At 41.9% G+C, this 23172-nt stretch overlaps 1 protein-coding gene across 1 annotated transcript in view; it reads left to right on the top strand.

The window, feature by feature from the left end:
- The first annotated feature begins 3179 nt into the window (after positions 1 to 3179).
- SLIT3 (slit guidance ligand 3) overlaps positions 3180 to 23172 on the top strand; it is a 798441-nt gene continuing 778448 nt past the window's right edge. Inside the window, exon 1 of the mRNA XM_037906776.2 lies at positions 3180 to 4412. Within this exon, the coding sequence (XP_037762704.1) occupies positions 4228 to 4412 (185 nt within the window). The 5' untranslated portion in view covers positions 3180 to 4227. The remainder of the gene's footprint in view (positions 4413 to 23172) is intronic.

The following is a 23172-nucleotide window of genomic DNA, read 5'->3' as shown; positions in this document are numbered from 1 at the left end:
CCAGCCTGTTAACAAATTCCTAAGTGCTAGCTACATTCCTTCTCTCCAATGAACTCGTACTTTAAACTCCCTTTCCCCCACTGGCCAGAGCCTGACGAATTTTTAATTTCAGAGCACAATGCAAAGCATGTTGGCTGAGTTGTTAAGATCAGAGTATATTTATAAATGCCCCCTCTAGAACTTAGACCTTTTATACTTTAATACTTTTTTAAAGATAAAGAAAATCCAAAAGTGTCCAGAAAGGGAAGATAAGTCAAAACTGAAGTCAATAAGTAGATAAAATCATGAAAAGAGATGTTTGTTCCATCCATCCCCATGTTTATGCAAGGTCTGTTCCTAAAGGGGGTAAACTAATTTTTTTTCCTGTTGCAGTAGAACCCAGAGTCCCCAATCAAGGATCATGATTCCATTGTATTAGACACTGCACACTTTTACATTAGACATGTTTTTAGATGAACGCTTTCCAGCCTGCAGGTGTTTCAAAGAATTCACTTAAAATGTATGTCTACTTTTCCTTATTGAAGTGCCAGCTACTGTAGGAAGAAACTTCCCTTCTGGCCATATTATGCCACGAGGGTGTAGTCTCTCACACTTTCTTCTGATGCATGTGATACTGGCCACTGTCACATTGGATACTAAACAAGATGAACCACAAAGAAGGTCTATTCCTTTTTTTCAGTTCCTAGCAATTGCCAATAGTAAAAAGTCCATCTGAGTAAAGTTTTCAGTTCCTCAACACTAGAGTACTAAAATTCTTGAAATTGATACATTTTCCAACCTTATGCAATCTGCTCAAGTGTCTCAAAATTTGAGAAAAGGGAAACAATGACTCCACAAATAGTGGAGTGCAGCAGTGAAGCACTGCTGTAGTGCTTAATACTGTCACCCATAGTCCCTGAATACTTCTCAGTTAAAGTAACCGTTCTTGGTGGCCTTGATATAGTTTAACCTATATTGGGTGTAGAAACAGTTGTCTTTTGGTTCAGTTGTCTATTGGCCATCTCCTTTGGTTTACTTAGATCTGTTGCGGGTTCTTTTTTATTTTGGTGGTTTGTGGAGTTTAGTTTGTTTTGGGGGAGAAGGGTGAAGAGTATAGAAGGATGTTAATGTCGTAATTGATATGGTGGAAAGTATTTATTGGAGGAAGCATTTCCTGAAGGTGATCAGCTTCTGAATTCATCTTAAGTCCCCTGACCTAATTTTGGCTTTTTACTGGAGATGGGGCTTGATCCACTAATAGCTTTCAAGATTAGGATCAAAGCCCTTGCACTACTGTTGGAAGGAGATTGGAGGCCAATAGAAGCAAGTGGTATATGGAGTTATGCTCACAATAGATTAAATCATGAAGATGGAAAGCAGCCCCACTGGTATGGGCCTTTGGACTTATATATTCAGTGTCAGATACAGTGAATATAGTAATCCCATCTGGTGGCGATCTGTGAATGCTTCTCTGTGGCCAGGTCCTCATCTGGAAAGAATGGGCCAAGTTTGCTAGTCAACTAGAGGTGAAAAGGCATTCTGAGATAGTGCAGTCTGACTCATTGCTATGCTTGGATGACCAACCGGGAACCTGAGAATTCACACCACTTGAACAAATGGAGGCTCTATACTCTCATGGGTGAGGAGGAAACAGCATTTTGGCTGGTTATTCAGAGCACTTTTCCCATTAGTCCTGCCTGGGCTGCATTTGAGCCAGCTGTTGTTCATCAGGGAGCTAATCTCCTGTAGACTGTCACTTTAGCAGTGCTGGGGCTTGCACAGAAGGAGAGATATGGGAGGAGTGTCACTGACGCAGCTGAGCTTTTGGCGTTGCAAGCAAACATGGAAAAGAGATGCGTAGTCAGGACCCTGCAGGTGACAAATGGCAGTAACTAGTGCTGCTCTAGGTCCTACAGGAGGCTAACAGTGGGAGGAGAGTTGTGTTGCTGCCATCTACTGTTGTTGAACTAGGTTAAAAGTATCTTGTGGTGACCTTGTGAAGAGGGCCAGTTGAGGATCAAGCACAGTACCGTACGCTCTACTCTGCCCCCACTTGTGTTCCTGTACAGATCTGGGAAGTGGGAGAGCAGTGCTGTCGAGCTGCGTGAACACTTCCTTTCTCAAAGGCAGCTTTCTGTGATCTCTGGCAGGCTGAGGGGGCAAAAGCAGCCAGCTCACATGCTGATGCCTGAGTCCCATACCTGCTTCTAGGCATTTACATAGCTCATGTCCTGAATCCACTTGCCCTTTCTTCAGCTATATAAAGGCCACTCCTTTACACCAGTGTGCACTTACTGCTCACTCATTTCCGGATGTAGTTTTAACTGATTGAGGCCTAGCTGTCTTAGAGCAGGAGTACTCAACCACTTTCTTTCTGAGCTCCTGTCTCTCTCAAAATATGCTATAAAAACTCCATAGCCTGCCTGTACCATGACAGCTGTTTTTAAAGTATATAAAAGCCCGAGCTACCCTTAAGGGGTAGCAAGCTGGGCAATTATCTGGGGCCCCACACCAAAGGGGGCTCCTCAAAGCTAAGTGGCTGAGGCTTTGTCTTCAGCCCCAGGCTGGAGTCCCATGTGGCGGGCCTTTGGCTTTCTGCCCTGGGCTCTAGCAAGTCTAATGCGGGCCATGCTTGGCAGACTCCCTGAAACCTGCTTGCAGCCCTCAGGGCCCTCCAACCATTCCTCCACACCCCCTTGGAAGGCAGGCCCCACAGCATGAAATCCTCTGCTTTAGTGTGGTTGATTTCCCCTTTTAGACATGAAATTACTGTAATACTGGCATTATTTATCTACCGTCACTGGGGGATATGATGCAATTTGGGGAGGGGGGGGAAAGGGGTGAGGAGGAGGAGGGCTGTGGCATGCCGTCCAGGGCAATTGCTCTGCTTTCTACCCCTAAAGTTGGCCCTAAATACCAGGAAATATGGCTTAAGCACCTAGGCTAGCTGTTGCAGGGTTAACACGCTGCATTTATGGACTAAACACGAGCTGTGGCACCCAGGAGTGATAAGGGCAGAAAGCAATAGAGGATCACTGTCTCATAGGTCAGACAGGTCAGTCCCATCTCCCTTCCCGGGGGCTGGAATGAATCCCCGGCCTGCTGAATTCGGGCTACTTTGAGCAGATGAGCAAATCCCTTGTCACGGGCAGACGTCCCGCCGAGCAGCGAGAAGGAGCCGTGCGCCTCTCTCACCACCAGAGGGCAGCACGAGAGAGAGAACAAGGCAACAAAAGGAGGCGGCGAGTTGCCCCTGGCGAGGGAGAAAGTTGGGGCCGGCGGGCAGGACGCTGAAGCCTTGGGCGGTTTGGGGGCGCTGCTGCAGCCTGCACGCTCCTGTCTGAAGCCCGGGCCGGGGCCGCTCCCAGCGAGCGGACCCCAAGCCGCAGTGGGGCCGCCGCAGAGCCCGCACCTTTGCCCCCTGGGCTCTGCTGCAGACGGGGCGCGCCCCCCCCGGGTGCCGCCCGGCAGAGCGCCCGGGACAATGGCCATTGCTCGGGGCCACTCCGCGTCCGAAACTTCCACCCCCTCTCTTCCCCGCAAAGTTCAGAACTTTGCCGACGTCAGGGGCTCAGCAGCCAATGAGCGCTGGCCTGGATATTTTGGGAGGAGAGGGGGGAGGAGTGGCCCCCATGGTTCTGGTGTCTGCCTGGCCGCCTTGCGCGCAGTGAATGGGAAGGCGGCCGCCGCGGGAGCCGCGTCCAGTGCCTGCCGATCCCGGGGCTCTGCACAGCGGCCACCCCCAGCGAGGCTGGCCTGGCATGGGAGCGGCGAAGGTGCAGGAGCCAGGGACTGAGTAGCTGGGCCGCTGGAGCGCTCTGAGATCTCCGCCGTCGCCTCCCCGAGCGGTTACCTGCCCTGCCAGGTTGGGCGATGCGGAGTGGGGCGGGCGCTGCTTGCCGAACCCGCTGATGGATGGTTAGCTCTGTTTACCTGAACTCCCTGCTCCTCTGGCTGGAGCGCTGCTAAGCCCCTCGCCTGCTGGTGCCGGTCTGATAGCGCTGGGAAACCTGAAAGGCTAAAAGGCACCACGGATCATAACCCTCCCCCCAGATCTCCCCGGAAGATTGGCTGGTGCTCCAAGGACTTCAGGAGTGCGAGCGGAGATGCGGGGAGAAGTGGCCTCTCTTGGGCTGTGCTGAGAGCTCCTCGCAGCCCTTTGCCCTCTCTGTCGCTGGGGTTTCCCACCTCTGAGGACCGGCTGCCCCTGCATCCTTTTGCACCCTTTGGGGAAGGGATAAGGAGACCATGTTGCCCGGTGGGAGCCGTGCGTCCCTGTGGCTGGGAGTGATCCTGGGCTTCTGGAGCTCCGGGGCTTGGATGTCTGTTGGAGGGTGCCCCAATAAATGTACCTGCTCTGCCTCCAACGTGGATTGTCATGGGCTGGGACTGAAAACCGTGCCACGGGGCATTCCCAGGAATGCCGAGAGACTGTAAGTAACACACACTTAGGTTTCCAGAGTACTGTAGGCGCGCTCCTGGTGAGATTCCCTACAGCTGCATATCGGTGCAGACTCGGAGCCCGCACAATCCTAACAGCTTGAATAATCAAGCACAGATTCACGTTTGCAGGGGAGAGGGGAAGGAACCTTTCGGAAGTTACAGCCGCTCTGATCCTGCTTCTATGCTAATCAAACCTTGTGTGTCAGGTTCTTGTTTCTTGCAGTAACTTAAGTTTAAAATCTTGCTGTTGTAGGTTTTGCAGTAACTGGTTTGTTAAGGGCTTCAAAAGTCTGGCCTTGGCACAGACACGGGTTACCACTGGAAACACTTCAGGAGATTTAACATATGATTAAAAATCTGGGTGCTTTCACCTTGAGACTAGTATTGATTCCTTCTTGCTTTGTTTCCCAGCACTGTGACTGCATTCCCATGGAAACATCAGCTGCCGGCAGAAATAAAGTAAAATGGATAATAGATTGTATTAAAACAATCTCTGGTTTCTGTCTTAAACTGACAGAGCAAGGCAATGTTACAGGGTAGCCTGTCACTTAGTCCTTAACTCCCCTTATGGTATATCCTAGATATTGCTGTGTGGTGGGGTATTTCAGACAGCATGAGCTACAATACCTGAGTGCAACAGGAGGAGTTAGGGGCTCTAATGCTTTCTACAGCTTTGTGACCATACACTATAAATGCACGCTTAATTTGCTATCTTGAGGCTAAAGTGTTTTTGTGAATGCCTCAGCTTTCTCAATCTCAAATTAACCCTTACTGGAATGCTGGAGATCCCTTGAAGCAAAGTGGAATGTAACTCTGACACTGGTTACTACAGTGCATATGGCATATAGATATTTCACACAATGTGTAATGGATATGTGTAGAACTGAACATTTGACAGAATGTCGTTGCAGCTCCATAGTTAGTTGCCAATGATAATCAAACTGAAGTGTAGTTAAGTTTTTTTTTAACATTTGAAAAATTAGCTATCCCATACAAAATATACTTCAGTGGTTTGGAACTCTTCTACAAACTACACAGTTAGTCCAATGTAGGGACTGACTGCCCACCGTATTTCATTTTGGCTATTCATTTCAGTTTATTTAGTGAAAGCTCAGACCCTCAAAGTGTCTTACCTTTCTGGAACTAAAAAGTAAGCAGATGAATTGTGACTAAGCAAAAAGTTCTCATGGGCTCAATTCTCAAAGGCTAAGTTTCAGCAAGGGTGAATTGTTAAGAAGGTCATTAATGCTTCCACAAATACAACTCATAATGGAAATATTAACAAGCCCTTTAATGATAGCAGTTCTGTTATCTTACAAACCACACAACTTCCCATCTTCCATACTTTGCAATCCAGCGATACTTTGCAATTTCACGGACAGACCATTTTAACACCAACTGAGCAAACGAATGTGAGTTTTTTTTAAAAATGATTAAGATCTATTGTTGCATAAAACTCTGATCTGGAACTTGAGACACTGCTTAGCAGCAGCCTGGAAATCTAGAGAATAGAGTTCAATCTAGTAGCAGAATACAGAGTCGACAACAGTAACACTAGGTCCATGTATTACCCTAAATTCACATGCCCTGCACAACTCATAAACTTGGTGAGATGTGCATATTCCGTATGCAAGATTCAAGGGCTAGAAGCTGAAGTGAGTTAAATTTGGGCTAGAAATAAGGTGCAAATATTAACAATAAGGTATTTGACCTTTGGAACAACTTACTAGGGGCATGGTGAATTCACTATCACTTAAGACATCCAGTCTTGACTTAGACTTTTCTAAAATATATGTTCTAGCTCAGTCACAAGATGTGGGCTTAATGCAGGTATTATTGGGTGAAATTTAATGGCTTGTGCTATGCCAGAGGTCAGGCTAAATTATAATTGTCCCTTCTGGCCATAAATTCTATGAATCTATATGCATGTACAAGTGTTTAATGTACACTAAGTGGTTGTAATATCCAGTATAGATTATAAAACACTAAAGTTTTAATCCTTTACCACAAATGTACTCTTTTATAATAGACTCTTCAAGTTTTATCAGCCTAACTTACCTCAGAAATAAAAACTATTGAAGACCATTTTGCGGAAAATTAATCTTATTGGTGTAATACAGTATCTCAGATGATCTTTGTTATAATGTGTAAATGGAGAGCTTCTTAAGTTATTAATGTAGACTCTAAAATAGCAGGCTATTAACTTGCCAGTATTCACTCATGCATAGTATTAACTGATAGCTTGTGAAAGTAGCATACAGACTGCAGTGTAATAAGGTTTGAGGACTGTCTAGAAGATGTATATTAGTCTATATTTTTATTACCGCATCCTATCTACCAGTACCCATTCTTTCATCAATGTTTTATTCTCCTGATGCTGACAGTATCTTATGCTGATAGTATCTTATGAACCATTTGCTGTTTTTGGAATATCAGCTGAAGTATAACCTTTTCAAAATACTTTGTCTATTTTGAATCCTTATTTAAATTGGTATAGTAAACAAACTTTTTTTCTTATGCAAGATTTGGTAATTACACTAATTTACAAGAACATAAGAAGGGCTGACCCATTATGCAAAGCTTATGGCCAAACGGTCCATCTAGACCGGTATCCAGTCCCTGACCATACCAAGTGACAGATGCTTTAGAGAGAGTGAGCAGAACGGGAGCACTCTATAAAGTGAACTTGAAATTCACAGATGGAAATAAGGCCTTTTTTGGATATCCTCTGATATCCAAATTCATCAGACCAGGAACTCATTCCAGTGCCTTGTTTTTCCACCTATTAAATACATGCCTGTTTTCTGTTCACTTAGCCATAAATATTCTGTGTATTCAATAATTGCTCAGGGCTTGAAATGTGCTGTTAGAATCTCACTATATCTTACAGCCACCTTAGGCAGTTACCCTCAATCTTAACTTTTCCTTTTAAATTTCAGAGCCTACTAAGGGGTCCAATTGCCTGAAAAATGACAAGTGAAACTTGAATGGAGTGATTATATCACTCAGTTCTGTGTGCTCCATGGCAATCTGCTAATTCTGTGCGTGACGTTAGATTGTCTTGATTCGTAAAAATAATGAGGAGTCTGGTGGCACTTTAAAGACTAACAGATTTATTTGGGCATAAGCTTTGCATCTGAAGAAGTGGGTTTTTTACCCAGGAAAACTTATGCCCAAATAAATCTGTTAGTCTTTAAGGTGCCACCGGTCTCCTCGTTGTTTTTGTGGATACAGACCAACACAGCTACCCCTCTGATTCTTGATTTGTAGTTTTCTACTCTTTTGCTTAATATACTGACTTCTGACTAGTAAAAAAAATGCTTAAATAGCCATGAAATAATAGTGCTATCACCCAGGTCAGGAAGCAAATAGCTGTGGTTCGTAAGATACTTTGGCAAATGTTGTACTCATGAGTTTCTTGACAGCTATTTGTACGCCACTGTACTTCACTCTGTATAAAGGGAAGTTTTCATCCTTTCTGCACCCAGGTAAGATATAGGCTGAAAATGCCAGTTGCAGCTTGTTTTTATTTGAAATTGACAGTAGATCTAACAGCATCACTTAAAATACTTCCACACTTAGCTCTTAAAATTCTGGTTTTGCAAACCTTCCAGAATGTTTGGGCCAGTGCAGCCAGGCTAAATATTATTTTAATTTTGTTTTAAAGTGAATCCAAATGAAAAATAAACTAAAAATGTAACATTAAGGAGACCGTGAGAAAAGCATTCCACCAAAGAAATGGGTGCTTTAAAATTAACTAGCACAAATCTACCTTTATCAAGAGAAATGCAAAGTCACTAGATTTTTTTTTTAGTATGATAGTCACTACTTTGACAGTTTTTTAATAATGTATGTGAAACTTATGCTTTATTTTTTTAATGTCTGGAAATTGCTTCTCTTGGAAAGAAAATTGGTGGTGGTAACTCTTTCCAAGAGCTGCAATCTGCAGAGCAACCAGTGGTCACCAAGATGATATAATCCTGAGGAAGATTGGACTAAACTTTTTACAATTTAATGTTCCATAGTAAATTGTAAAAAATTGCAGTATCAAATCTAGAGTATAAGCATGGCTGCATTTTACATAATGTCAGCACATTTTATGCTAGTCCCCTTCCCTTAAAGTCTTGTATACATTTAATTTATGCTAGCAGTGTTATATGCAAAGCTAAACAAACACAGCAGAGATTTCAGTGTAATGTATCCATGAAGCAAAGATATGGCTAAATGCAGAGGAAATGAATTGTAGTTGAAATGAAAATATTTGCCGTGAAGCACAGAGTAAACAGATGTTGTGTTTACCTTTTGTACTACGAAAGGAACCTGCAATTGTAATTCTCCTTCTACCCAAAACCTCAGACAAGAACAGTCAACAAAATAAAATTGACTCTAAAATAGATTTTTTACTTTTTTTAAAGCTTTTTAACCGATGGTCCTTAAAGAAATTTTCTACATGAACAAGTATATCAGTAGCATAGGCAAAGCGTGGTTTGACATCTTTGTTTCTTGGCTTAAGTACATACTGGTAACTTACATATTTAAACAAACATTTAGTCTTTGCAGACTTGCATAACAAAATCCTGAAAAGTGAATGTAACCACATTACAAGCACCCTAAATAATGGAGAAAATTACTTGTTTAAAAATTTTATCAGCCTTTAGTAACTAGCTAAGCACTTTGATCAACTTCTGTAGAGAAGAGTCACTGTGTACAGAAAACAGTAAGTAGTGATATATGTGGCTCCGATGAAGGATTATTGACCTAAGCAAATATTGGTTATTTAGAAATTACATAGCACGTGTAAGGATGTACTTCACATTCAGCTTTTTGGATGTATCTTACTTTACCTAATATTCTATAGGACTATACTTGGTTAACTAACTGAGCTGGTATGCTGTAATCAGTTTCTGGAAGTGCTGTCATTTCCATGTACAATTTCACATTATATTCTATTTTTTTTCAGTGGAATCTTGACTGGCTGTGCCATGTTATGAAGAGGGAGATATTGCTGTAGTTAGAATCTTTAGTTGTACAGATAAAATCATTCCCAAGGCCAATTCGTTTTGTGGCATGCTAGTATTCGCTTGTGAATATTGCTTTATTGGAAAATGCCTTTAGCTTCTCTGCTTGTTGGTTAAGTTATCTTTTATGTAACGTTCATGAAACCATCATAAGATGATGATCTAAAAATTTGGCTCTTGACATGCATTTGTGCAGGGAACTGACTTATCTTCTAATACTTATTTTTGGAAGTTGTTTGTAATCTAGTTACAGCATAACTTGTGATTTTGTTTGTGTAGTGCGTGTGAAGAGGGACTCCACTGCTATATCACTTTGGGATGCTGTGAGCTATTCAGGACAGACCATGTCAAACAGTTATGGTGTTGAATTTATTAATTTAATTAGAACGGAAACCTAGATCTGTAATGTAGACTTAACTCTTACAGCACTTTAAATCCATGATTTCAAAGCACATAACACTTAGTCAGTCACCCCAGTTTTACAGATCGGGAGGCTGAGGCTAGGGTGACCAGATACAAGTGTGAAAGATAGGGATACTTTTTTGGGGGGTAGTGGGGAAGAGGGATACAGTTGTGTATATATAAGACAAAGCCCCTAATATGGGACTGATCCGATTATATCAGGATATCTGGTCACCCTAGCTGAGGCACATGTGCATTGACTAGTGCACTGTATCAAAGCCAGTCACTGGTCCCATTGAACCATATAATACCCTTCTACTCCAAATCTGAAGATGTTTAAGATTGAAAAGCGTAGCCAAAATTTACATAGAGCTCCAGATCTAGCTTCTGTTAGGTATGACGTTTGAGCACATCTGGTTCCTCAACAGTCAGTGTCTCCTCCTCCTCCTGTTAAATAGTAAGTTTTTTGGTGGCATATTACTATTCTGAATTGGTAGAGCAAAGTTTTTGTTTCACTCTCCATAGCAAGGCTAATCACTCTCCTACACTATGCTTGAGTAGCTAATTCAAGTATGTTGATATTTAGGAGCAATTTGGAAGTTTAGTCATCAGCATACTATGGAATTTTTTCATGTGGTCTGTGGTTTCTGTTGTATAAATATATTATTGTGGTGGTCTTGGCCTGAGTGAATGGAACTGCGAGGTTATACTGGCTTGTAATACTTCTCAAGCTATTCAGCTTTGTTTGTCACATCACTTACTCCAAGCTCCTTTCTTCAATACTTCTGTATTGCTGCAGACCATTTTTTAAAATATATGCAAATATTTAAAATATATTGATTATCAGATTAACATTCTGACTTTCAAGAAGTCTTACCTCTAATGATAATTATTAACTTACGTATATACGAGTAGTGTCCAAAAGCCTCAGTCAAGACCCATTGTACTAGGTCATTTGCCAGTAAGGGGAGACAGTTTGTGTTTAGAAGAGCCTGCTATTTAAAGCCCTGATCAAAAAACAAACAAACCTTAGCCTAATTTTACTCACATGTCTTTGCCTTCCTAATTTAATGGGACTGCTCATGTGCATACAGTAAAGCATGTGCATGTTTGCTGGATCATGGTCTCACTATATTATAGTTGCTTATTGCCTAAACAATGGAAGGGGAAGGGGCACGAACGTAGCAACCACAATATCGGTAATTACGTGGTCTGGCAATGTGCACAACTTTTGCGCTCTCTTGTCAGATGCTGAAACTTTAATGGTCTCCTTATGCCAACAGCAGATCAGAGATGGTCTGTCATCTTGGGTATCTCTGTTACAGGAGGATGGGTGAAAAGTTAACTTAGAAACAGTAGATAATAATAAAGTAGGGATGATACTTGTGGGCTTATATTATTTTTATTTCCTTGACCCCATCATGCTTTAAAGCCCCTTTTAGTCTTTTAAAGCTAAGCTCATACCAAAGACATTGCTGAAAGAAGTACAGCAAAAAAGGCCAAGGCTATCTTTGCAAAAAAAGCTATTCTGTCTTTTTTTTCCTTAGGCATATCCAATAATTTAAACGGTGCGTACGCTGCTTTTTTTAGCACTGGCTTTAGAAAATGAGGCTGAAGCAGAGCAGGCCACTGGTCTTCTCTGATGTGTATGCAAGGCATGCATTGCAAGCTCTAGGATTCAAAAAATGTGATCCAACTGGTGGCCCATGGGCCAGATCCAGCCCTTGGGACAATTCTGTCCGGCCCCTGAATGCGCATTGTAGAGCAAAATGACATCCTTTGCACAGCATGACCTTGCACGTGCAGTGCATGCAAGGTCATACTATGCAGAGGATGCCATTTTGGACCACCTAAGTCACGCAAGGGAGAATTCTGTGCTTCACTAAAAATGTCACAGCACCCCACTGAAGCAGGCTAAAGTTACCTGCTGAAGCCCTTTCAGACCTATTCTGACTGATGGCACTGACAAAAAAAAAAAAAAAAAAGGAAAAAAACTTTTTCCTAATGGCCTGGTTTCAAAATGAATTTTAAAATATCTGCATTATCGCCAGTATCCATATGAAAATACCTACGGTAACTGGACATTTTACAAGACAGGAAAAACTTGACTAGCATTTAAGTAATGTAAATAAGGATCCAGTCATTATTCAGTAGTTTGGTATTTGCTGTAACAACATTAATCACTATGGATTAATTTGAGCATCATATGGATATAGTCAGTAATTGTACAGGAATACCAGCATAATTTAGCTATTTAATGTACCATAATTTTCAAGCATTGATCATGGTATTGACACTGACATCCAACATTAGTATTCCTTGGATGGCCCTTGTGGATGGCTAAAATATTCTGAGTTTGTCTACATGGCCTTGTCATTTGGACTTTCGGGGTATAAATTGCAGCGTGCATTAGCATTCAGTGCTTTAACTCCCCTGTGTGGACATTACAGGTGTGAACTAAAAGGTACCTAGTTTATGTTAATGTGGTACTCTTTAACAGGACAGCGTTAATGTGAACTAAGTGCTTTTAGCTGGCACCCCAGCATAGCCTTGGGTATGTCAGAGAACAGCATACTAGTGCACGCTGCAGATCACACCTTTCTAATCCAAGCTGTGGAGCTGTGTAGACATAACCTCAGGTTTCTAGATAGTGGCAGGGGAACGGGGACACCATATAAACCATGTAACAAAAGCCAGTAAACAGGAGTTTAACAGCTTAAGTCTTAGTATGGCAAATATCACACACTTTAGCTTATGAGCGTGTTCCGGAGACTGAGTCAGGATGTGGTGCCTCCTAGGAGCTGCTAGCTCAAGTGACCCAAGGTTTAGTTGTTCCAGGTCCCTTTACGTAGTTCCAGTTGCCCAGAGTGCCTCATTTCCTTTGGCTGCCCGCTTTTGCACCTGGTCCCTGGAAATGAACAGCAGCTGGACTGGCCGAGGCCTAATGGCAGCCATTTCTCGTGAATAGGATATTTAAGAGGAATGCAGCTTCTCTCATTTCTGCATCAAGATGAGGAGAGGAAGCCACTGCTTAAGATCTTGGCTTTTCCCTGGGCTCACTGGATATACACACAGGCCTATAAAAAGGAAAACAAAATGCTTGTATGCAACTTAAATACATCAGGCTCTCCTTCTGGTCACAGCTGTACTGTTATCCAACTCTTCCCCGCCAATGCTGCTGTAACTTTCTAACAACATTTCTGGAAACCGGGATGTTTCATCCAGCTCTAGTTTTTCAACTTTGGCTGAACACAACACTGAACTTTTATTTAGCATTTAAAGTTCATGTAAATACCTAATTCCTTGTGCTTTGAAAATATTTAATTCTGAACTATTTTGACAAAACTGGAAAACTAATTCCAAGTTCTCAAAGCCCACCTGGAAAAGGGTGATTTTGTTTTTCCTGCCTGACTTCCTCTCTGTAATTGCACACCAACAAATGAGTTGCATAACCTTAAATTCCTATTTTTCAGAGATTTGAGCTGCTTAACTCCAAGTTACGCAACTCTTTGCATCCTCCTCTAGCATAATTCCATCCTGCTAACACCTCAGTTTGTAGACCACTTCCCTGCAGTTAAAAGGGATGGTTCTAGAATGCTCACCACAGTGCTGAGGTGGATAAGAGGAAAAATTTCTTTTTGCCTAAGCCTTGTTTTGAGGCCACAATCAGTCCCTCCCCACACCAAAACCACTGAAGTATCTAAAAATGTTGTCATATCACCAGACCTATGAAGCATCTGACAAAAGTGCCTCACAAATAGCCTAGCCTAAGTGGAAAAAATAGCCTCAGTTTCTCTTATTTGTTCATGCTCTCCAGTGGACCTCAATTGGATGAGGTACTTGAGTTTGAGCTCCATCTACAGCTCTCTTTCTCTCTGAGGGGGCTGGAGAGATGTGCTTGTGATAGCCAACACTAATCATTTTAAGCCTCTTATGCTGCTCTTCAGCAATCCCCCCACTGGCTTTTCTTCTCTTTCTCAGACTGTTACACGTCAGGGAGAGCAGGCAGTCTTATTCACCTCCATCTACAGTGAAAATAGCTTCAGCCCCCAGATCACTGCTACTTGAAGGCAAAAAAGACATTGAAGATGGCACAAGGAATTACTGAGTGTGTGTGGGTGTGAACGGTTGACAGTTCATGAAGATGCTGGTCTGGTGGTAGGTTGGCCATGTAAGCCTCCTGAATAGACAGTAGAGGACTGCCCTATTTGCTTCTAATCACACTAGAGAAGATAGTAAGCTTCCCCCTCCCGCTCCCAACATATGAGTCAGCAGGGAGCTGAGGCCTTCATGGGGTGGGTTCAGGAGAGGAAGATAGAATGGGTATGGGGCTTGTTAGGGCCTTCAGGGGCATTATTTTTAGCAAATTTCAGACACTCGTCTTTTAAGTCCAAAAAGTCACAGCATTGCAAACTCTAGCTTTCAATATCTGGTTTAGAACTGTACTCCCTGAAGCTGGATGACTTGGAGATTCATTAGTTTACTCTAAGGGAAAAAGATGAGCCAGCTAGTTTTGTGGATGGACGTTCATATAAACTTACATCAGACACTGAGCACTTTAACTAGAAAGTAACAAGTAACTAGTTAAAGCATGATGAAAGCAAAGTTATAGCTGAGTACTTGCACATACTGGTAACCACTGAGGGTGGATTGCCTTTTCCTGATGCCAGCCTTCTTCTTCCTGCCTCTTCCTCTCCGTTGCCATGGCTAGTAAGAAATTACTAATAAAACTGATCTTGTTGTGTTATATCACTGTACCTGGATAATCTATTAATATGTTGCCCTGTTAGGGTGACCAGAAGTCCCGATTTTATAGGGACAGTCCCAATTTTGGGGGGCTTTGTCTTATATAGGTGCCTATTACCCCCCACCGCCTGTCCTGATTTTTCACACTTGCTGACTGGTCACCCTATGCCCTGTACCTTTTCCTTAAGACATGAATGAGTAAAACACTGATGGCTATAACAAGAATTTTTAATCGCACATTCACTCTTAAAGGCCTTATATGCTTTTAACTGAATGCACACTAATTAGTATGCAAAACCATCAGATTACATTTAAGTAATCTATCATCAATAGATAGCTGCCAACAGAACTGGATTAACATTGGGAAAACCTCTGATTTTTTTGAGCCCAGGTAGTTAATGATCAACTTGTGGCTTGGCTGTTTTTAATGGCTTTTAGGGCTTACATGGGTATGACTTTCATGTTCCTGGAAAAACTGAGGTTGACATCACAAAATGGCTGCCACTGTTGACTATTTGGTGTGCTTGGTGTTGGTTTGTAGTCTCAAAAGCTAAAGAATAGGTGGGAAATTTGTTCAAAAGTTAATTGAACTCTCACTAAAAGTCATTAGGACTTGGATGCTTAACTCAAAACTAACTGCCTTGTTGTCTTTGAAAATCTCACCCTGAACTTGCATAGATGATACTACTCTGATCCCCTAGTCATAGTCTCTTTCTAGAACATAGGTAGGACAAACTGAAGGAATTTAAATTACTGAGTGTACATATTATGAGTGTACATACTTTTCTAAGTAGAGAGCTTATGGCTTCAGGACTTTAGAACAGGCATGTTTCACCAGCAATAAATGAATAGTGAAAAATACAAAATGCTTTGCTTCCTCCAAAGGGCGAGTGATTAGCTAGGCCCACCATGCTAGTTACAGGAAATTCCTATTCTGTGATGACCTTAGAGCAAGGCTGGAATAAAGAAGAGATGTTGTCACAAAGCACCAGGCCTGTAAGAAAAAAATAGTTGCAAATATATTTTGACTAATCCTTCTTAATGACACAAATATGTGGCAACTTTAGCACATAATCAAATCAGTGCATGTGGGACCTGAAAAACACATGGGACAATATTGATAAGAGAACTTCATTTTGAAGGGAGTTCCTGTGTCTTCATGTGTAGCTGACATGCCTAATGGAAGTTGTGCATTGTATATAATACTTAAATTGCAATATAGCAGTGACCTTGCTTTAGGAACTTTTATTAAATTGTCACTTTATTCATAAAGTTAAATTATTATTATGTTGAAGGAGAGAGGTTTTGCTTTGAATCTTCTTGAAATGTCTGGATGCAATGTCTTTTGAAGTTATTCTCTTTTCTTCTCTTAAAAACTGGCCAGGGTACTCGCTCCATAGCAGTCCCCTGGTTAGTTAGCCATGTAAAATGGGCAGTCTGCTCAAATTGGGATGGATAGCTGTACTAAACAATGTTCTGGGTGGTGGAAGGAGATGTGTTCAGATTCCATCTAGTGCTCCTCAAAAGTGGTAGCTGCAGATTCGAGATAGTGGCGTAGTAAGTATTTCAAATGGAAAGCAGACTCTGGAGGACTGGGGGAGTCACATTTACATAAGATAATTGTATGCTGATGAGTGAAGAAACAGTAACAGAGAACACATTTTGTAGGAGATAGCTGTGGTATGTGTAGGGTGGTGGGGGAAAGGAAGAGAGGACAATTCCATAAGGAGGGGAGAAAGCAGGACCAAGTCATGGCAGTGAAGTGAGTCAGAGTTCTTGAAGTGCAGAACGGAAATCAGAGCCTTGTTTTTCTATAAATGGAAATGAGTGTTCAGAGAGGTGAGGTCCAAGAAGCAAAGACCATTGGAGAGGAAAGAGGGAGGGGGATGGAAGTCCCTTGGATAAGAACACACAAGATTTTAACAGTGAGAAGGCCCCTCATTCTGAGCGGGTTTAAGTACATGGTGTTTTTTAAATTACTTCATGCCACAAGATAGAAAATGCTGTACTATATTTAGATAGTATTTGTTCCAATGAGTTTTTGAATAACTGCCTATGTGCACTTATGAATTACTAGAAACCTTGCAAAATGTATGGCTCTTTGGGCTCTCACATTTCATGAAATAATTCCAAATTTTGGTGAGACTGCCATTACTTTTTAAATTAAACAAACAACAAAAAAATATTGCTTTCAATGAAGATTGCCCTGCAGTCCCTAAATGTAGAACAGCAGCTCAACGCAAAACAGTTTCATAAGCAAGAATGGTTACGATAATATGTCATGCCAAATGTGAGTGCAATTTAAGTAGCCTGTGGGAAACCAATCTTGTTTACAGTAACTTCTGTTGCATGGTGGAATTTAAAGTTGACTTAATACACACAGAAGTGTGCTGTAAAATAGGTCAGATCAGCATCTTTCCACCAAGCAGCCAAACCAAAAATGGAGGGCAGAGGGAGTTCAAGGGAAGAAGCCACAGGAAAGACATTAGGATTCATGGGGATTTAACATTACTCTATGAATAACTGGCAAAGTAATAGAGAATTTTTCATCATTTCAGTTTACTTATTAAAACTCTTCAGTCATTACTCTGGACAGTTGTTTTCTAGCTGCTTGCTTTTTAGGAGGCATATCTCCATGTACTCCTAGAGATGAAATGCAAGCGCTCTATGAAGAATTCTAAGCCAACGTGTGGGTTAAAGTCAGGGAGTGCCAAGGCTCAGCCCTGAAGTTGACAGAAAGCATCTTCATTTATTGATGATGGTTTCATATTGAAAAATGCAATACTGAACAGGCATTGCAACTACAACTGGTGAAATATTAGTCATCAGTATGAACCTTTTGTGTTAAAGCATAATTCACAAATGGATCCTGATTTCTTCACTGAGTTAAACTTAGGCACCCAATCGTTAATAATTTTGCTATGAAGGTTTAGAGGGAAGGATGAAATGTTGGCCCCATGGAACACAGCAATACATCTTTTGCTAAATTTTAAGGCAGCAGCTAAAGAAATGCTCTTCATAATTATACAATGGTCCAACACATCAAGGAACATAAAATGGCTTTACAGTTCTTCACAGAAAGCCTTTCTCTACCCATCCCATTCAGTCATGAACTTCACAAAAAGCATTGGTGTCTCATTTCCTGATGCATTAATTTCAAAGTTCTCATTCTCAAGGCTGTGCACCACTCCTCCACTGCCTGCCTCTACTCTGCTATTCTACCCTTCTAATCCTTTGAGTTCTCTCCCATCCTTTCTTGCTGGCTCTTCAAGTTGCTGATTCTCCTTTATGTTCCAAGCATCTTTCTGAGGTTCTTCAAGTCCCTGTTTAAATTCTACTGCTTTTGAGAAACCTTCCTATGTTAACCCCATGTTTGATGTCACTAAATTGTTCAACACATTCTATTTAAGCTCTTGGGCACAGAAACTTTGTCCCCATTGTTGTGCTTGCAAACACACTTAACCTCACATCAATGTTTAACATATTCTAAGAAATCCTTGACACGGATTGGGAAGGATAAGCAATTGCTATTCATAATGAGTAGTAATGTAACCTTACCTTTAAATGACATATATGCTTTGAGGACTGGGGTGTGGGGTGCAGAGATATTATCGTAGAGAATTGAATCTTGACTTCAACTTACCTTCTTTATTCACTAACAAAGTATCCTTAAATGAAATTAAAACAATACATGTGAGTGTATGTGAATTCACTTAGTCACTGGGGAAGTTAACGATGAAGTCTGTAAGTACAAAGTGAAACAAGCATATAGGTGCATTTCACAGCTTACTAACATAATGCAGCAGATAGCTGGTGGAAGTGTTGCCTTTTTGAGCAAAGGTACTCGAATCTCTCACATTCCTGTCTGTACCATTGTTTGGGCTTCAATCCAAACACGTTGGATTGATGTAGTAACCACCTACATGTCCATGGAACCAGCTGGTGTATGTTGGATTTGGAAGAGAGGAGGGGGCTACCGTAGCCTACAGGGAGTATGTAATTGCTGTAGGAAATTAAGTAGCAGTGCTTAATTTAAAAAAGTACTCTGACTTCTGGAAAGAAATAGCATGTAGCTCTAAATGAAGCCAAAAAATAAGCTCTTGTAAACACAACTGTAGAGTTCTATACGAGTTCCTCAGAGGAAAGAAAATGGTGCCTGAGCTAAAGTGCCACAGATTATTGCAATCTCTTCTTTACTTTAGATAACTTGTGCATCTGGGATTCTCCATATGAAGCTGTCTGTTTCTGCTATAGCCATAATGTTTCTGTATGTTCATTGTGCTTTGGTCTTAAATTTGCTATCAAAGGTTTCTTCCTTTGTACCTAGGAAATAGAATCCTAGAAATGTGGGACTGAAAAAGACCTCAAAGTCATCAAGTCCAGCCGCTGGTGCTGAGGCAGAATCAAGTAAACCTAGACCATCTCGCACATTTGTCCAACCTATTCTTAAAAACTTCCAGTGATGTGGATTACACAACCTCCCCTGGAAGCCTATTCCAGAGCTTAACTACCCATATAGCTAGACAGTTTTTCCTGATATTTAATCTGAATCTCCCATGCTGCAGATTAAACCCGTTACTATTTATCCTAACTTCAGTGCACAACGAGAACAATTGATCATAGTCCTGTTCAAATATGTTAAGAGATGTTTTATAAAGATGGTTATCAGGTCCCTCTTCAGTCTTCTTTTCTCAAGACTAAACATGCCCAGCTTTTTTAACCTTTCCTCATAGGTCAGGTTTTGTATACCTCTCATAATTTTTGTTGCTCTTCTCTGGACTATTTCCAATTCACATCTTTCCTGAAGCGTGGAGCCCAGAATTGGACACAATACTCCAGTTGAGGCCTCACCAGTGCTGAGTAGAGCTGGACCATTCTCTCCTTGTCTTACATACAACACTCCTGTTAATAGACCCCAGAATGGTAGCCTTTTTCACAACTGTATCACATTGTTGATTCATTTAATTTATGATCCACTTTCACTCCCCAGATCCTTATCAGCCGTAGTAAGCCCTAGACTATTATTCCCCAGTTTGTAGCTGTATGTCTGTTTTTTTCCTTCCTAAGTGAAGTACTTTGCATTTGTCTTTGTTGAATTCAGCTCAGTTCTCCAATTAGTCAAGATCGTTTTGAATTCTAACCCTGTCTGATTTTACGTTTTGTTACCTAGACATTTTTATTTGGCATACCGCAACACTGAGTTGATTAGATTCAAACTCAGGGGGACGTGGGTGCAGGGTACATCACAGCTCCAAAGTTTCACATAAACCCTCCTTTTATACATAATTATATATTTCATTGCATTTACTATACATTACATTACATTACATTACATTACATTACATACTTGTAATGCTTGGCTTGGCTTGATTATCTTGTAGGAACCAGTTCTGGTATAGCATGCTCTGTTCACGTTTTATTTATGCTTGACCTACTCTTGATTTTTATATTTTTAATGTATTTGGTTTGTTGTTTTGTTTATAGTAAATGGTTTCCTGAGTGTTCTCCCTCTTATCTTAGCTGGCTCAGACATTTTGTCTTTTAGCCTACTGGCCTATTTGCTTATTTTAGTTAGCACAAACATTCTGTTTCCAGCCTGATCGTTCATTTACCTCCCTAATCCTATCTTCCAAAGAATGAGGCCGCCTGCCTCCTCCCCTACCCCCCATATTTAATTACTCATATTAGGTCAAGACTACCTACATACCACTGCCTTTGTTTTTCATTTCTGCTGTTAGTTGGGCAATGGACACCAATTGTTCTTTTTTTTTTCTTTGTACAAAATTAGTGGTATGGACAAGGGAGGTGTAGATGCAAACAGAATGGTTACCAATGACTCCCATTTGGGATGTTTGTCACAGCCTCTCTCCCAATCTCCTTCATCTACGTGCTTGGGCATAGGGCATGGCTCTCAATCTGAGTCAGAGGGGTGAGGTTTAGACAAAATCCATTTAGGCTTTCCTGGCATGGTATTGTCCCCACCAAAAAGTTTGTGGTATTTCAGAGCACATACTGTGTTCCCGAGCTGTACCACCTCCTTCACTTCCTTTGTAATGACTAGTTGGGTCCAACCTTCCTTCCTTGTGGTTAGGTTTATTTGTGCTGAGCGCTCCTAGAACCATCTGTGCTTCATTCATTTACAGCAGGCTGTTTACTTCTCCTTGCGTGGCCATTTTCATACTGGGATAATGCTATTGATAGGTCTTATTTTTTTATTGTATTCATACTGTTAACCTACACTATTGTTTTTAGGATTCCCTATCCATCTAGGTATAGTAAATGTAATTGGCATAGTTGAATTATTAATTTATGGGTGCTCAAGGTCCAGGACTTTCTAGTCTTGCAAATTTTTCTTCTTAACATTCTTAATTCTCTTTTCTACTAGTGTAGTCCAGATTAGTGTGCTGTTTAATAATCTTGACCATTTCCCCTGCTCTGTTTCTTCTATTTCCTGTGTTAGGTGCATAGCAAGTTTGATAACATACATACTGCACGAAATTGCCTAAAAACATTATTTAATGAACTAATTACAACATTTACAGATATATTCATTCATTGTAAAGATTGCTCAATGGAATGCACATTATTAAGGCAGTGTTTTAGTCACGGGTATTTTTAGTAAAAATCAGGGACAGGCCATGGGCAGTAAACAAAAATTCACGGCCCTCGAGCTGTCCATGACTTGTACTATATACCCCTGACTAAATCTTGGGGAGGGGGTAGCCTGGAGGGCACCGCAGGTGCTGGGGGTTGGCCCGGGGGAGTGCTGGGTGTGGGGGCGGTATCTGGCTCTGCACCTCCCCGGAAGTGGGACATCCCTCAGCTCCTAGGCAGAGGTGTGGCCACGCAGTTCTGCGCACTACCTCCTCCCTGAGCACCGGCTCTGCAGCTCCCATTGGCCTGGAACTGCGGCCAATGGGAGCTGTGGGGGTGGTGCCTGGAGGTGAAGACAGCCCACAGAGCTTCCTAGACGCACCTCCCCCTAAGAGCCGAGGGATGTCGCTGCTTCCAGGGAGCCCCTCCAAGGTAAGTGCCACCCACAGCCCTCACCCCTTCCCCAGCCCTGAGCTCCCCACCCAAACTCCTGCTGTGCTGCTGGGGGATGGTGAGGGGGGCAAGACTGCCCCAGCAGTGGCCGGTGTGGCTGGCCCAGGGACCATCTGAGCCCCTGGGCCAGCCACATCAGCCGCTGCAGAAGTCACGGAGGTCACAGAAAGTCACGGAATCCTCCTGTGGCAAACTAACAGCCTTACATATTATTAATAGTTAATACCTTTTGCTGCAAGGTTAAAGTACTAATTTCTCCTTTTTTCAATGGCTTGACCAACTGTATGAGTTAGTGAGTTAATTTTAAGGTTTAATTTTTTAATGTTTACATTAAAAATGTTTTTTAACCCTTAAAAATGTTTGTAGGCCTACTTACAGGTGTCATCCATAAATCTGGTAAGAGTACTCTCCACTCCGTTATCCAAGTCATTAAGGAAAATGTTGAATAGTACCAGGCGTGGAACTCCACTAGATATGTGCTCACAGTTTGACAGCAACCATTGATAACTACGCTTTGAGGATGGTTTTACAATCAGATGTACACCCACGTTATAGTAATTTCATCTTGACTGCATTTCCCTAATTTGCTTATGAGAATGTCATGTGGTACTGTGTCAAAAGCCTAACTAAAATTAAGATATGTCATGTCTGCTGTTCCCCCCCCACCCCCATCCACTAGGCCAGTAACCCTGTCAAAGAACGAAATTAAGTTAGTCTGTCTGTGCTCTGCCTTATAACCGTATTATCCTCTAGATGCTTGCAAATTGCTTGTTTAATAACTTGTTCCAGTATCTTTCCAGGTATTAAAGTTAGGCTAACTGACTGAAATATAATTCCCCAGATTCTCTTTGTTCCCCTCTTTAAACATATGTACTATGTTTGCCTTTTTACAGTTCTCTGGGACCTCACCAGTCCTCCATGAGTTCTCAAAGATAATAGCTAACAATTCCAAGATTGCTTCAGTTAGTTCCTTAAATATTCCAGGATGAATTTTTCAGGCCCTACAGACTTGCATCTAATTCAGGGGTTCTCAACCTTCATTGCACTGTGACCCCCTTCTGACAACAAAAAATTACTACACGACTGCAAGAGGGGGGACTGAAGCCTGAACTCCACTGCCCTGCGTGGGGTGGGTGAACAAAGCTGGAGCTCCACTGCCCTGGATGGGGGACCAGGGACTTATCCCCTAGAGCAGAGGTTCTCAAACTGTGGGTCAGGACCCCAAAGTGGGTTGTGACCTAATTTTAATGGGGTCGCCAGGGCTGGCTTAGACTTGCTGGGGCCCAGGGCCAAAGCCGAAGCCTGAGCCCAGGCAGCCTGTAACCTGAACCCTGCCACCCACAAGGGATCAACTAATTTTCTTGAATTGAAGCCTTAAATTGTGTGGCAGTATGATGGAGCCACTAGAAAATTGCTGTAAATTATAAACAGAATTGGTGTATTTCACCCCATGTTGCAGTGCTCCTTCATTTGCTCAGACTGTGAGTGAGTCCTTCCAATGCAGTTAATCACCAGATTACATGTAACATGTTAAATG

The sequence above is a fragment of the Chelonia mydas genome, chromosome 8 (assembly GCF_015237465.2).
Source record: "Chelonia mydas isolate rCheMyd1 chromosome 8, rCheMyd1.pri.v2, whole genome shotgun sequence".
Classification (NCBI taxonomy): Eukaryota; Metazoa; Chordata; order Testudines; family Cheloniidae; genus Chelonia; species Chelonia mydas.
The sequence above is the reverse complement of the archived record's forward strand: the minus strand, read 5'-3'. Positions and strand labels throughout refer to the sequence as shown.